Genomic DNA, 16,416 nt, shown 5'->3' on the forward strand with positions numbered 1-16,416 from the left:
CCTGGAACGTGTCCTTGGCCGCCCGTTCAAACACCTTCGAGCGGCTGGAGAGGAAGAGCACTTCTGTCTTGCCTTCCTCGCCATAAATCTGCGTGAATACTCGGGCCGTGCTGCTTGCTCCGCCTACATCCCCGGTCCAAACCTCAATCTCATAGTGGATCACTGGGCGGGTACACGAGGAGAAGCAGGACATTCAGTAATAGCAACAACAGTAACAATAGTTACAACGCAAACACTTCCCAAACCTATGCCATGTGTCTGCTGCTTCCTAGGCATTATCTCGTCCAATCCTCCCATCAGTATCATAAGCAGTATTATTGCCATTTTGCAGATCGACAAACTGAGGCTTCGAGGCCTTGAGTCGGTTGTGGAAATGGCAAACCTAAGCAGACTCCAAAGCTCAGTTCTCCTCTGTGCCGCATGTGTCCTCTGGAACCAGGAATGAGGTCAGCACACCAGCTGGCACCCTCTGCTGTGTGCATACCCCTGGCTAGACACTGTGGGGCAGAAAGAAGCAAAAGGCTATGTGTTTGTATTTTCCCCTTATTTTCAGTAAAGGAGGATGGTTGAAATGGTAATCTTCATTTAAATATAGGCATCTTTCAGATGATACCAACAGAGCTACACAGAAAGAATTTGTCTCTATGTTGAAGAAATACTGTTAAGTTGTTAGAGGGTGGAAATGTGTTATAAGTATTCACCATTAGAGGGCGCTTCTTATAGGAGAGCAAAATGTCTCCAAGAACTATGGGACCATATTTGCTTTTTCTAAGTGGCTATTACAAGACTTGTCCTCTCAGCAATGCTGTAAGGTGAAATCATAATTTTTTCAAGTTAAGACTTATTTTCAACATGATAAGGGGTCTCCCATTACCACAGCAATGTGAGAAATTGGCGGCTGAAACCGAGGGGACTGGCTGAGAGCCGAAAGAAGTTGAACTAGAGATATGGCTTTAGCTGGGGGTGAGGTTGGGCAAGTTGATGGACAGGAAGGAGACCCAGTAAAAGCCAGCATTCTTAATGGGGAGAACCCCAGTCTCTGTTCCCTCTCTCTGGTTTCAATAGCAACCAGGATTAAACAAAATTAGGAGAGATAAAAATTAGCATGCAGAGAACAAGAGCCACCTATTGGAAATGAACATGTGGTAGCCGAAATAAAGTATTCCAAAGAAAGGGTAAAGTCAAGGACAGCACTGAAGAACAAAAAGGAAAATTCCCAAGAACAAAATGATAGAAAGATAAGAAAATCAGACAAATTTCAGTTCTAAAGAAAACAGCAGACACAGAGAGTTGGAAATTGTCAAAGAAATAAATAGGAAAAAAAAGGGTCCCAGAGCTAAAAAACACTTCTAAATTCAAGGAGCTCTTGAGTTCCCAGAAGATTGGATGAAACCAAAATCACAAAAGATACTGAAGACATCATGAAATTTCAGAATGCTAGTGATAAAAATAGGATCCTGCAGGTCTTAGAGAGAAAAAACCCAAAGGTTTGGGTAGCAGAATGGCATCAGACTTCCCAGTTGTAACCCTGGGAGCCAGAAGGTGGTAGGAAAACCCCTTATAAACTCTAAGAGAAAATGAGTTGTAGATGAGAATTCTCTAGCAAGCCAAATTATGGATCAATGGTGAGAGTAGACCAGAAACATTTGCACACATTCAAATTCTCCATTGCAGTGGACAATGAACCAAAGAAGAGGAAGACATGAAATTCAGAAAACAGGAGATCTAACCCAGAGGAGAAAGACTGGAATGTCCAAAAGATGGTAGAAAGGAAGTCTCAAAAGGAAAGCTTCACTGCAGCCCAGAGAACAAGACAAGAGTTTCCCTTGTGACATGAGTTGGAGAGAAGAAAATAGAGTTCCTGTTGGATTTGAAGCTATGAGAAGAACTTTAGTTCTGTTGGAGAGATGGAGATAAGATGATGTTATGGAAAAACAGTGTCCTCCCAAAATTCATATGTTGGAACCCTAGTCCCTAGTATCTCAGAATGTGACAGCATTTGGAGACAGGGTCTTCACAGAGGTGATTAAGTTAAAATGAGGCCATTAAGGTGGGTCCCCATCCAATATGACTGGTATCCTTACAAGGAGAGATTGGGACACAGACATGCCCATGCTCATAGGAAGACTTTGTAAGGGACAGTGAGACAGTGGCCTTCTGCAATCCCAGGACATAGATCACAGAAGAAACCCAACTTGTTGACTCTTCAGCTTAGATTTGCAGACTCCAGAACTGGGAGAACACAAAGTTTTGTTGCTTAGGCCACTTAGTCTGTGGTAATTTGTTATGGTAGCCCTAGCAGACTAATACAGATAGGTGGGTATACAGATGGGTATATAGAAATATATATGTGTATATTGAAAACTCTACTAATGAATAAATGAGATTATTATTAACTCCAGAAAAAACAAGTTGTATAAAAAATGAGGCATAATTTTTATGAGTCGGTATCTCAGCAGTGAATAATATTTACATGGTTATAATAATGTAAAAATCAAATGTTGATTATTGACGGTTGGAGGGAGGGGATATACGTGTGTGTGTATAAATGTATGTGTGTGCATGTGTTAAAAAAGCTAAATCCTCCTATTCCATAGTAGGAAGTTAATAGTTAATGTCTATGACTGAAAATAGTTAATGTCTATGACCAGCAAATTTGGAAAATTCAGCAGTGGCCACAGGACTGAAAAAAGTCAGTTTTCATTCCAATGCCAGAGAAGGGCAATGCCAAAGAATGTTCAAACTACCCCACAATTGCACTCATTTCACATGCTAGCCAAGTAAAGCTCAAAATTCTCCAAGCAAGGCTTCAACAGTACATGAATCGAGAACTTCCAGATGTTCAAGCTGGATTTAGAAAAGAACAAAAGATCAAATTGCCAACATCTGCTGGATCATCAAAAAAGCCAGAGAATTCCAGGAAAATATCTACTTCTGCTTCATGGACTATGCCAAAGCCTTTGACTATGTGGATCACAACAAGCTGTGGAAAATTCTTAAAGGGAAGGGAATACCAGAACTCCTTACCTGCTTCCTGAGAAACCTGTATGCATGTCAAGAAGCAACAGTTAGAACCGTACATACAACAATGAACTGGTTCAAAATTGGGAAAGGAGTACGTCAAGGCTATATATTGTCACCCTGCTTATTTAACTTATATGCAGAGTATATCATGGGAAAAGCTGGGATGGATGAAGCACAAACCAGATCAAGATTATTGGGAGAAATGTCAATAACCTCAGATATGCAGATGACATCACTCATATAGCAGAAAGTGAAGAGGAACTAGAGAGCCTCTTGATGAAAGTGAAAGAGGACAGTGAACAAACTGGCTTAAGCCTCAACAGTCAAAAGACGAAGATCATGGCATCTGGTTCCATCACTTCATGGCAAATAGATGGGAAACAACGGTAATAGTGATAGACTGGACTCCTAAGTCACTGCAGATGGTGACTACAGCCATGAAATTAAAAGATGGTTGCTCCTTGGAAGAAAAGCTATGATCAACCTAGACAGCATATTAAAAAGCAGAGACATAACTTTGCCAACAAAGGTCCATCTAGTCAAAGCTATTGTTCTTCCAGTAGTCATGTATGGATGTGAGAGTTGGATTATTAAGATAGCTGAGTGCCAAAGAATTGATGCTTTTGAGCTGTGGTGTTGGAGAAGACTCTTGAGAGTCCCTTGGACTGCATGGAGATCAAACCAGTCAATCTTAAAGGAAATCAGTTCTGAATATTCATTGGAAGAACTGATGCTGAAGTTGAAGCTCTAATACTTTGGTCACCTGGTGTGAAGAGCTGACTCATTGGAAAAGACCCTGATGCTGGGAAAGACTGAAGGCAGAAGGAGAAGGGGATGACAGAGGGTGAGATGGTTGGATGGCATCACCAACTCAATGGACCTGAGTTTGAACAGCCTCCAGGAGATGGTGAAGGACAGGGAGGCCTTGCATGCTGCGGTCCATGGGGTCACAAAGAGTCAGACAGGACTGAGCGACTGAACAACAACTAAATGACAACTAAAAATCAAGCAATTGATAAGTATATTACTGAAAATATGGAGATAGATTTCTGAAGAAAAAGCTAAAGTTATTAAAAATGTGTTACCTCTGAAGAAGGGAGATGGGTTGGGGAAAGAGGTAGGTAAGGGAACTGCTGCCTTTTTAATCTTTATCTTGTAGTACCTGTATTGTGCTGGGCTTAGTCGCTCAGTTGTGTCTGACTCTTTGCAACGCCATGGATTGTAGCCCACCAGGGTCCTCTGTCCATGGGGATTCTCCAGGCAAGGATACTGGAGTGGGTTGCCATTCCCTTCTCCAGGGGTTCTTCCTGGAGATTGAACCTGGGTTCAATCTGGCTTCAGAGATTGAACCTGGGTCTTCTACATTGCAGGCAGATTCCTTACCATCTGAGCCAACAGGGAAGCCCAGTATCTGTATTGCTCTGATGGAAATCAAGTTTTAACTCATAAAAAGAGGGGAGGATTTGATTCTGCACACTAGCAGGTACCATTACAAAGCCTGTGTATGTGACACAGTCCTCAGAGAATTTACAGGTTACATGGGGAGAGAGGACGGACACAGTGTTCTCACACAAGGCTTTCTGGAAGAAGCAGCAGTGAGTTCATAGTGGGTTCTTTCTCAGAGCACCTTCCTGTGGCAGCAAGTCTAGGATGGCTGCTTTCAGGATAGACACAAAAATGCAGAGGTGAGGGAAGGGACATTGTGTGTACCAGGTTTGGACTGATGATCCTCTAGATAACCTCTTGTTTCTTTAACCCCTACTTAATCGATGGCTCTCACATCATGTACAATAGGTAGCCAGATCACATTGAATTTCACCTCCACTCAGAGAGGTCACCACCCCGTCCACATAGTTCCCTCTTCCCTATTTTGTTTTAACCCCTTATCTTGCTTCCTTTTCTTCCTAGCTCTTCTTGACATTATACTATGTATTTATTTTTTGCCTCCCATCATGGAGCATGAAGTCCATGAGGAAAAGGCTTTGATCTGTTTTTCTCATGATTGTCTCTACAAGGCCTAGGGCAGTGTCGGCACTGAGAGACAGTCAACGTACACATATTGAATAAATGAATGCATAAACAGCTTATCTCTTCACTAGTCTTCCCAGGGGGAAAACTATTTCTCAAGCTCCTCTTGTACGCAAGGCCAAGAAGGTATATTTCTCAATAAAGTCATCTGCTGCCTTTCTCCCAGAAAACAATGGTTCATCCACCGAGTCCTCAGGTTCCCCATCTGTAGAAGGAGCCCCCTTTCCCTCCCAGAACCCTGCCAGGGGCAACTGGAAGCTTCCCACTTTGAGACAAGATCCAAGTCACCCACAATCCCTCTTCCTTCCCCGCTGCCCCACCCCATGGGGAGCAGTGTTGACAGTCCCGTCACGGCTGCCTCCATACATTTCTGGATGTCCACCACCTCGCTGGGGTAGAGCTCCACCTCCAGGCGCCCGTCAGCCTGGTCCTTGTCCAGCCAGCGGTTGGCAGGGAAGGTGTACCTCTTGCCTTGGCGGGGCACGCGAATCTGGACACTGCCCAGGAACCAACTGGCATGCATGCCCGTGCTGTCGTGCCCGATCACCAGCCGGTTGATCTGGAAGGAAACACGAGATACATGTGAGCAAGGGGCCGGTGTAGAAGCCTCCATCCTTACGCCCCCAAAACACCAGGGCAAGTGACTCCACTCAGCCGGGTCTCCAGCTCTTGAGGAGATGCAGGCTCAGCAGGAAGGGCTGGGTCCCAGGTCGGCCTGCCCTCAACCAGCCAGGAGACCAGGACCCCACCTCTCCAGCCTGGAGCCTCTGTCCTTTTGTCTTTAGTTCAGCCCACCTCCCAGGAATGTGGTGAGAAGCAAGTGGGGGGACAGGTGTGGCGGAGCTTTGAAAGCTCCAGTATGTACTGAATGCTAGGCAGTGGACGTCCTAAGAATGTGGTGGCTGCACAAGAAAGCAAACGTTCAAACTATTAACCATCGGCTTCTGGTGGCCCTGTTGGTGATTTGGCATTTTTTGCCTTACACCATACACGGTTGTACATGTTTTTGCACGTCTTCTCTGGCACAGCCATCCTACAGGTGACAATATGCAGAAAACCTTTTGGGGCTCTGTCATTCTGTGTCCAGTGCCTCCTCCCACTCTTAGAACCAAGGTGTATTTTTCTCAATAACACTATAGTTCAGTTGCTTTGCTATTTTATATTTTATGTTAATCTCTGCCCACAGATGTCATAGATGAGCACATAAATGTTATCATCCTTAAATGTACCTCGTTCTTCAGTGTTTGAATGACATTTATGTTTTTGTTTTTTTGACATGCTATATCCAAGCCAATTCTAACATCAGATGGAATTCTCAGATGGCCTTTGAGATCCCTTCCAGCCCCCTGGATTCTTTCTGTGATGATTTGGAGGGATGGTGCTAGTTGTGAGTCTGTTGCCCAAAGGCCAGATTTAGAAAATTATTCCTGTAAGCCTTGCTCTCACTTTTCTGCGTCCTGAGCTCCTGTTTGCCTCTACTAATGGAAACCTATCACAGCTGAGCGCCTGGAGGCCATTCCCCTGGAATCCAGCTACGTCTACAGACACAGTCTGAGAGCCTTTAGGGTGTGGGCCAAGGAGCACGGGAGAGCTTCGTCATCTTTCTGTGGGGCTGGCGCTGTGACAGAGGAAAGACAGGAACAGGTGTTTTCTGCCTGATGTGACAGAAAATGCCACGAAGGCAGGGATCATCTGTCAGTCCCGCAGCGGCCAGAACCTGACATGGGCAATCCTTCAGTCACTGAGGCTAGAGTTTACTGAGTGCATACGTGCGTGTGGGTATTACTAACACAGTTAATGCTAATAACAATCCCACTGGAATCCCTCTCGATAGTCGTGAGAAAACCAAAGCAAACAGAGATGAAGTAACTTGCACATGGCAGGTAAGTGGAAACACTGGGCCTCAGACCAGGCAGTCGGGAGCCCAAGCCCACACTCCCCAACTTTTGGCCACACTGCTTGTTGAGCAGGTTTCAGAAACACAAGAAGGACCCAAACACCCTTCCCCACCACTCGGATGTCTCATTTATCTGCTGGCTGCTGCCAGAAATCCTTAGTCAAGGAAGCAGCATTTCAGTCTACAATTATTAATTCAGCTTAAAATGTAAATACAGCTTGATCAAGGAAAATCTTGATTTAAGCTAAGGAGCTTCAAGATGTAAATGACTGACATGAAATCATTCCCCAGAGCACCTGAAATCAGGTGAGGCTCACCAAGTGGGGAGGGGTTGGCAAAGGGGAGCTTGTAACCCTCTCCGTTTCCACAACTCACCCCGAGAGGGACAGGTGGTAACACGAAGCCCTGCTCAGACACTTCTAGAAAAGTTTCCAGCACTGAGCACAGGCAGGCAGACCCACACTTCTCCAGGTGAATGCTTAGACCCCTTACAGCAGTCAGCTGATGGTGGGGACCCATATCTTCTCTAAGGCAGAATCTCTCAGGTGTGGCCTGGGAATTCACACTGAGGCCGGCTTTCTGGGTGGCACTGTGACACACACGCCAGTTTGGAACTGGGGAGCATTTTCAGCCCCTCTTTACAGCCCTCCCTCCTTCCTTCTTCCTCCTTTCCTGCACACCAGGGTCTAGGGCCCAGGCCCCTCTGGTCCTGGCTTCGGAGGGAAAGGAAACGCCGGACTAAGAACATGAGTTCCAGCCCCAGAGAGCATCTGGAAGCTTGACCACTGCTCACATGCCTCCTGCGATTCTAGGTCAAAGCTGGAAAACAAAGTACTGCACTAGCCAAGTGGGCACTTTTCCCCTTCAAATGGGTTCACCTGTGTGTACGTGAGAGTGTGTGTATGTGTGTGTGCATGTATGTGTGTGTGTGTCTATGTGTATATGTGCGTGTGCATGTGAGTGTGTGTATATATGTGTGCATGTATGTGTGTGTGCAAGTGTGTGTGTGTGTGCATGTATGTGTGTGTGCACACAAGTGTATGTATGTGTGTGTACTTGAGTGTGTGTATATGTGTGTGTGTGCACAAGTGTATGTGTGTGTGTGCACCCATGTGGAGATACACTCAGGGAAAGAGGTGAGACACCTGCACACGGTCTTGGGAGAGAGACTTACGTTTCCAATGTTGAGGGTCTCCAGGGTGAACTCATCCACTCGGCTACGTTCAAAATAGTCTTTCAGGTTGTTGTCAGAGACGAGAAGAACTTGCTTAATGGTGTCAGATTTGTCCCCGTAGAGTTTGATGTAGACTCTGGAATCTGTGCTGGCCCCAGGGACGTCCCCCGTCTTCAAGCTGATGTGATAGCGGAAGTCTGGACAGTCCAGGGCAGGAGGCGGGAAGGGAGGGGTTAGCGCGGGTGAGCTTGCAGGGAGCTCGGGGCAGGAGGTCGATGGCCAGGGCTGGATGCTCAGCTGGGGGTCGGGGGCCCAGGCTCTTGCCCTCCTCACATAGCCCTGAGACTGGGGTGGGGGGTGGTGCTCCTACCATCTTTTGGAGTCCCCTCATCTCAAAATCAGAATTCTGATTCCTGCTTCGTCTGCCCCATAGAGTGTGAATGCGCTGAGAACAGGAAGGCATGCAAAGAATACTAAAATGTAAGAGATGAGGATTTAAAGCAAATACGCATTCAATTTCTCGTCTGATGGATGAAGAAACCAAGGCAAAGGAAGCCTCTACCGCCTGGCAGAAAACATATAGCACGTTACCGACATGGTATTATTGCTGGGTGTTCTGACCTCGGTTTTACAGGTGAGGAATCTGAGCCTCAGAAGATGATGTTTTTGGCCCAAGATGGCAACAGCTCAGAAGGAGCCAGCCTACCATTAAACACTAGGCAGTCATCCTTAAGCATAATACTAGTCCTTAAATTTGAGAGTGGTGTTTTCATACAATCATTTAAGAAAGTAAGCTTGTATACATTTTTTTTAAGTTGAGAAATAGAAGCTGAGTTTTATCAAATAATATTTCTGGCATGATATTGAAATAATCACAATTGCTTTCTCTGAACTATTATGTATTAAGGTTTATATATTAAAGTAAAATAGTTGGAGATATTAAAAAAAAGAATCAGCTATGAGTAAATCCCTAATGTGAACCCGAAGTCTTTTCTCACCCAAAATGCCATGCAGATATTACTCTGTCTTGTGACCCAGAAAGGTCTGTGTCATCTGTCCACAAGGGAGGATAAAAGGCAAGGCCTAGGATAGTCTGAGCCATGAACCCAGGTCCGATAGCCTTGTTCCAGGGCGTGGGTCCTGGGAATGAGAAGTGACGCACTGGAAAGGCAAGTGATGCTAGTTCCAAGGCCTGCGGTTCACAGCCGTCTCAGGGCCTTCTGGCGCTGGCAAGAAAGACTCAGAGAGAGGCAGCTAAGCACAGCTCTTGGGTGACAACCCCACGGACCATTCAGGCCCTGGAGGAGGCCAGACCTGTGCGTACAGTCCAGGTCAGCTCCCCCGGGCACACCTGAAGAGGTGGCTTCTGTCCTGGCTGTAAGGATACAGCAGGACCTGAGAGAAAGACCGCTGCCTTATGCCATTTTCATCTACATCCTTTCAAAAGCTCTGACTTGGGGAAGAGGGAGCCTGAAGGACCCCGTCCCTGTGGAGCAGCAGGGCTTGCTGGAGTGGGAAGGATGGGCAGGAAGATGGAGACACCTGGGCACTGGGCCCAGCTCCATGGCTGACTGCAGACCTGGCTATCCTAGGGGCACTCCTTGCCACAAGCATGAGACTTGTGTCCAATGGAGGCATTTTTTCATCTCTTAAGAACTGCTCCAGCTCTTAAATTCTGTAATTCATTGTTCTCAGAATGCAGAATTTCAATTTTGCAATTTGCTATCTGACTTCAGGAAGATATTTAGCTCTACCAGATGTGGGTCCCCCCTGACAAACTGGCATAACAACATTAGCTCTGCTGATTTCCAGGGTTCTTGCTGGGCTCACATGAGATAAAAAGTGATAAGTATGAGGTCTTATTATTCATGTGAGCCCAGAAATAACTTTGGAAGTTCGGTGGAGTTGATGTCATTATGCCTATTTGTCAGGTGAGGATGCAGATCTGGTGGAGCTAAGTATCTTCCTGAGGTCAGATAGCAAATTGCAGATAATAGGTGATAAATATGAGGTCTTAGGGGCTTTCCTGGTGGCTCAGGCGGTAAAGAATCTGCCTGCAATGAGGGAGACTCAGTTTCGATCCCCGGGTCGGGAAGATCCCATGGGGTCTCAAAGAGTCAGACACGGCTGGGAGATTAACAGTTTTATGAAGCCTTGGAAAAGAAACCAGGTGTTGGTATTATTGAGGATTCTGGATATATTTCTTTTAAATTTTGTCTAAGACTCATGAACAAGTCAAGGTTCTTGAAGAAATAATACCAGTAAGGAAAATTGTAAGACCTCTAGGATAATTCTCAGCATCAAAAAACAGGGTCCTCATTGTACAGCCCCTGCCAAACGTGTTTATCCTCTCCAGGTCCTGAATGACAGGTACCCACCCGGGGGCCGGGCAGCGTTAGCCAGTGTTACTACCCTTGTTACTCTTGACAGAAGCCCACAGGCATCCAGGGCCCCACATCCAGGCCCGTAGAGAGGCTGTGCAGAGCTCAGACAGAGGGTTCCAGGTCCTCTCTCAGAGCCTCTTCCTCCCCACCCTCTGCAGTGCTGCCTTCATGGAGAGAAGTGAAGGGTGTGTGCCTTCTCCAAGGGCTGGTTTCTAGGTAGCCAGGGAAGTCCCACCCAGGCCAACCCACCACCTGTCCTCTGGACCACTTACTCTTCAATGTCGCGTTGCTGTCACTGGGCAGCAACTCTCGGACCAACTGCCCATCATCCTTATCCTTGTCCAGCCACCTGTGGGCAAACGAGGGCCGTTAGCTCCCTGAGTGGGGCAGCCTGATGATCAATCACCACACAATTCACCGGGAGGCCAGAGCTCTGAACTCAGCAAAAGAAAATGGTTCTACCAGAGCTCAGAAGAAAGGATCTCAACCCATACTGGGAGGGAGGGCTGCCCTGCGGAGGTGATAACTGGGTAAGACTGGGAGGGTGATGAGAAGTTAACCAGGAGAGGAGGGAGGTGCATTCGGAGTGAACAATATGCTGGGACAGAACAGAGCCTCCAGGAGCAGACCGAAGGCAAGTGTGGAGTGGAATGGAATGGAGCGAGCCAATGTTGCAGGGTTGGCAGATGAGGCTGGAGAAGGGGCAGGGTCACTTGATGTGGAACCTCAGTTATCATGGTAAAGAGTCTGTCCTAAAAGCCATGAACACCTGTGTCATTATCATAAAAAAAACCTAGCTCTTTTTCTAAAAGTTCATCATGTGCATGGCACTGTGCTGAGGGCGCTCTGTGGTGTTGGGAGGTGGGGGAGAAGAAAAGATATACTATGATGAATAAGAGATAGCCCAGGCCCTAGAGATCCTGCAGTCTAGTTAAGGAGACAGGACATAGAATAAGTACTAATTCTATTGAATAAATAACTCTTTCTTAGGCATCACTTAACTAGCTTATTTTTATAGTCGTCTATCTATAAGTTGGTATTACCTACTTGTTGTTCAGTCACTAAGTCGTGTCTGACTCTTTGTGACTACATCACCCACTAGACAGTGAAATTTTTGAGGACAGTGTCTCCATCACATCTAGTCCAAGGCTAGGCATTTGGAAGAGTCCAAAAAGGCTTGAGTGACTTAATAATTGGGATTGACATACGTACACTATTGATATCATGTGTTAAATAGATAACTAATGAGAACCTACTGTCTAGCTCAGGGAACTCAACTCAGTGCTCCATGGTGATCTTAATGAGAAGGAACCACAAAAAATGGGGAGATACATATATATATATATATTTCACTTTGCTGTACAGCAGAAACTAACACACCATTGTAAAGCAACTACACCCCAATAAAAATTAATTTAAAAGAAAAGAAGAAGGCAGGACAGACTGGCCAAGGTGCTGGATGGAGACCAAGACAAGGACGAATGTTGGACCAAATCAAGTGCAACAGAAGTTTAGAGAAATGAGAAAGGCTCATGTGAAGAGACTCTGATCTGACTTCTCAAGGATGAATGAGATTTGCCAACAAGGAGAAGCTGGGTCTGCACCCTGAAGGGAGGGGGCTTGATGGCTATAACTCATCAGTACATTGGAGTGGGCCACAGTAAATGCCAGCAGGAAAGACATTGGACAAATTTGCCTGAAAAGCACTGTTTCCACTGAGCACAGAGACCCAGCCTGAGAAATCACAGTTGTGCAAGTAGGAGTTATCCAGGCCCCAGTACTCAAGATGGTCTGTGATATTGGGCTGATGGCAACAAAAGAGACACTCTCAATGTTCTCCAGGGCTACAGGGAAACCAAGATACTTGCTTCTTGTCCAGGGTGTCACCCCATATGTCTGTGTCTTGGTGCTAATCTTTGCAGTCATTCCTATTATACTCCCAAGAGGGAGGTAACTCCTGGCCACAGAACCTATCAAAGGAAGCCAGTTCAGTTCAGTTCAGTCTCTCAGTCATGTCCGACTCTTTGCAACCCCATTAACTGCAGCACACCGGGCCTCCCTGTCCATCACAAACTCCTGAAGTCCACCCAAACCCATGTCCATCGAGTCGGTGATGCCATCCAACCATCTCATCCTCTGTCGTCCCCTTTTCCTCCTGCTCCCAATCCCTCCCAGCATCAGGGTCTTTTCAAATGAGTCAGCTCTTCGCATCAGGTGGCCAAAGTATTGGAGCTTCAGCTTCAACATCAGTCCTTCCAATGAACTGATCTCCAGGACTGATCTCCTTTAGGATGGACTGGTTGGATCTCCTTGCAATGCAAGGGACTCTCAAGAGTCTTCTCCAACACCACAGTTCAAAAGCATCAATTCTTTGGTACTCAGCTTTCTTTAGAGTCCAACTCTCACATCCATACATGACCACTGGAAAAACCATAGCCTTGACTAGATGGACCTTTGTTGGCAAAGTAATGTCTCTGCTTTTTAATATGCTATCTAGGTTGATCATAACTTTCCTTTCAAAGAGTAAGCATCTTTTAATTTCATGGCTGCAATCACCATCTGCAGTGATTTTGGGGCCCAGAAAAATAAAGTCAGCCACTGTTTCCACTGTTACCCCATCTATTTGCCAAGAAATGATGGTACTGGATGCCATGATCTTAGTTTTCTGAATGTTGAGCTTTAAGTCAACTTTTTGACTCTCCTCTTTTACTTTCATCAAGAGGCTCTTTGGTTCTTCTTCACTTTCTGCCGTAAGGGTGGTGTCATCTGCATATCTGAGGTTATTGATATTTCATTTCATGCAAAGATGGGCACAATAAAGGACAGAAATGGTAGGGACCTAACAGTAGCAGAAGATATTAAGAAGAGGTGGCAAGAATACACAGAAGAACTGTACAAAAAAGATCTTCACCACCCAGATAATCATAATGGTGTGATCACTCATCTAGAGCCAGACATCCTGGAATGTGAAGTCAAGTGGACCTTAGGAAGCATCACTATGAACAAAGCTAGTAGAGGTGATGGAATACCAGTTGAGCTATTTCAAATCCTGGAAGATGATGCTGTGAAAGTGCTGCACTCAATATGTCAGCAAATTTGGAAAACTCAGCAGTGGCTACAGAACTGGAAAAGGTCTGTTTTCATTCCAGTCCCAAAGAATGCTCAAACTACTGCACAATTGCACTCATCTCACATGCTAGTAAAGTAATGCTTAAAATTCTCCAAGCCAGGCTTCAGCAAAACGTGAACCGTGAACTTCCAGATGTTCAAGCTGGTTTTAGAAAAGGCAGAGGAACCAGAGATCAAATTGCCAACATCTGCTGGATCACTGAAAAAGCCAGAGAGTTCCAGAAAAACATCTATTTCTGCTTTATTGACTATGCCAAAGCCTTTGACTGTGTGGATGACAATAAACTGTGGAAAATTCTGAAAGAGATGGGAATACCAGACCACCTGATCTGCCTCTTGAGAAACCTGTATGCAGGTCAAGAAGCAACAGTTAGAACTGGACATGGAACAACAGACTGGTTCCAAATAGGAAAAGGAGTACGTTAAGGCTGTATATTGTCACCCTGCTTATTTAACTTATATGCAGAGTACATCATGAGAAATACTGGGCTGGAGGAAGCCACACGCTACAATCAAGATTGCAGGGAGAAATATCAATAACCTCAGATAACCTCAAATGAAGCCAAGGTACTGCCTTCTCCCCAGCTCTCCTGACATGGAGCTCAGGCTTCCCTAAACCATGGTCACCTCTACCAATACACTGCCCCCTCTCCCAGGTCAATGCAGGTGACCCTGTGGTCTCTCCCATCCCTCTCTCAAGCCCTGCCTCCCCAAGCACATGATCTCTAGGACCTTGCTATCAGTTGGCTGTTATCTAGCATCAACTACAACATGTAAAATAGATAAGCACCAAGAATCTACTGTATAACACAAGGAATTATATTTGATAACCTATAATGGAAAATAATCTGAAAGAATATAACTGAATCACTGCTCTCCACCTGAAATTAACACACTATTTTAAATCAACTATACTTCAATTAAGAAAAAATTAGCTGACCACTAAGTTGTTATGTTTCCCATGAGCTTTCATGCTGTGAATCTAAGACATGAAGATACAAACTCTTGGCTTTGATGACAGGAAGGGAGAAACTTGGGGGAGTGAGCAGTGCTGGTCGGAGCCCCTCAATCAACCTCTGATTGTCCTGCTGAGGTCACTGTGGCATTTCCCACAGACCTGGAGACCGCTGTGGGGCAGCCCTGGCCGAGCGCTCATGGGGACGAACCGGGAGGATGGACCACCATCCTCAGCCATCCTCAGCCATCGCAAAGTTCCACCTTTCTCCCTTCTTGCCCTCCACCACTTCTCCATCCCCAGGCCCTCCCCAGCAGCACAGGAAACCGTGACTTGTCATTTCAGTTTCCACCTAAATGCTTGCAAGATATTAACACATATTTCCAAATATAGCTGCTTTCTTTCAGCTTCAGACACTTCAGCCCAGTTTCAGCGTGAGACGTTGTGAAATAGATAAGCCAGTCTGCTGGAGCTTTTATTACTCTTTCCCCGGGCTCACAAAAGTGTGCAACTATGCACACACATGTACACACATATACACACTCACCCATAAACACACACATCTACCATAGCTAAGATGTTCACCACTCCCTGATCCTGGCAGAGAAGTTCTGACAGCAGATGCCATAACTCCACACCTCAGCAAGACAGAAGAATCCAAGGCCTGTAACCTGAGCTGGGGAAGATCAAAGCTGGCGGGTCTGGTGTACCTGAGACACGGGAACTCCACGTTGTCGCTCTCCGGCTGCCCCTCCTCTCTCACCAGCACCCGCTCCAGGAACCAGCCGCTGCCGCTGCCTTTGCCGTCGTGTCTGATCCTCACCCGCCTCACCTTCCGCATGGTGACAGACTCGATGGTGAACTCATCGGCCTACAGGGGAGACAGCAGGGCCAGATGGACGGTGGCTCCCCTGGGACCCAAACACCAAGGGAAGATACAAGCCCAGAAATCCTACAAGACATAGCTGACGGGTTGGGCTATTGGTCTTTCCCTGGTGGGCCAGGAGCTACCCATAAAGAACAGGTTGCACTCCACCCCTATTTCTCCCACTGAAACATCATTTGATGTCAAGTTCTCAACAACTGAGATCTGCATTTCTTGGCTGAGCAAGAGCCATTCCCTGTCATCTCCTTTGAAAAGGCAAATCCCCCAGGTGGATTAACACATCAAGCTGTCATCAGTGACTAATCATTCACTGTGAATTCATTCCTTGGCTAATCTCCTCTAGCGCTCTGCTGCAGAAAGACACTGGGCCCTTTTGAGAAAGGGAATGATTGGGGGGAACCAGTGGTTCTGTTAACTTCAGTTTTTTCTCTCCAAAGCAGCAGGGGCTACAAAGTCGCCAAGTCTATAGGAGCATACCCTGGGGACAGGAACTCAAGGGTGGGATTCATGGCAGGAGTCAGAAGATGTAGCAAGAAAGGAATGAGAAAGGATGGAAGGAGACCTCCACTCACATTCTGGGGCTTGCCCTGCCCTCGCCAAGGAAGGGATGGCAGAGGAAAGAGAGGACCAAGGCTTATCAAGTCTGCATCTGATGACCAACCTTGGCCTCACAGTTTTGCAGCCACACAGCTCTTTACAGAGGAGGGCATGGCAACCCACTCTAGTATTCTTGCCTGGAGAATCCCATGGGCAGAGGAGCCTGGTGGGCTATAGTCTGTAGGGTCGTAACGAGTCAGACACGACTGAAGCAACTTAGCACACACACACACCGCGCTGCAGGCCAGATCTGCTAGGGCAGTGCATCCCACATCCTCCCAACAGCCAGCCACAGGTAGGCACCCTGCACCCGCTTTAGAGGCTCAGGGAATGGAGTGACTG

General features: G+C 46.3%; 1 protein-coding gene across 2 annotated transcripts in view; it reads right to left on the reverse strand.

Annotated features, from left to right (window-relative positions):
• The window catches only part of LOXHD1 (lipoxygenase homology PLAT domains 1), a 193,930-nt gene that overhangs the window by 93,075 nt on the left and 84,439 nt on the right, over positions 1-16,416 (reverse strand). For both annotated transcript variants that reach the window (XM_065935168.1, XM_065935167.1), the window contains exons 14-18: positions 15,302-15,462; positions 10,780-10,856; positions 8,124-8,320; positions 5,419-5,611; positions 2-162 (exon numbers count right to left, since the gene is read on the reverse strand). In XM_065935168.1, coding sequence (XP_065791240.1) covers positions 2-162; positions 5,419-5,611; positions 8,124-8,320; positions 10,780-10,856; positions 15,302-15,462 — 789 coding nt within the window. The remainder of the gene's footprint in view (position 1; positions 163-5,418; positions 5,612-8,123; positions 8,321-10,779; positions 10,857-15,301; positions 15,463-16,416) is intronic.

Source organism: Muntiacus reevesi, chromosome 4, assembly GCF_963930625.1.
Source record: "Muntiacus reevesi chromosome 4, mMunRee1.1, whole genome shotgun sequence".
Lineage (NCBI taxonomy): Eukaryota > Metazoa > Chordata > Mammalia > Artiodactyla > Cervidae > Muntiacus > Muntiacus reevesi.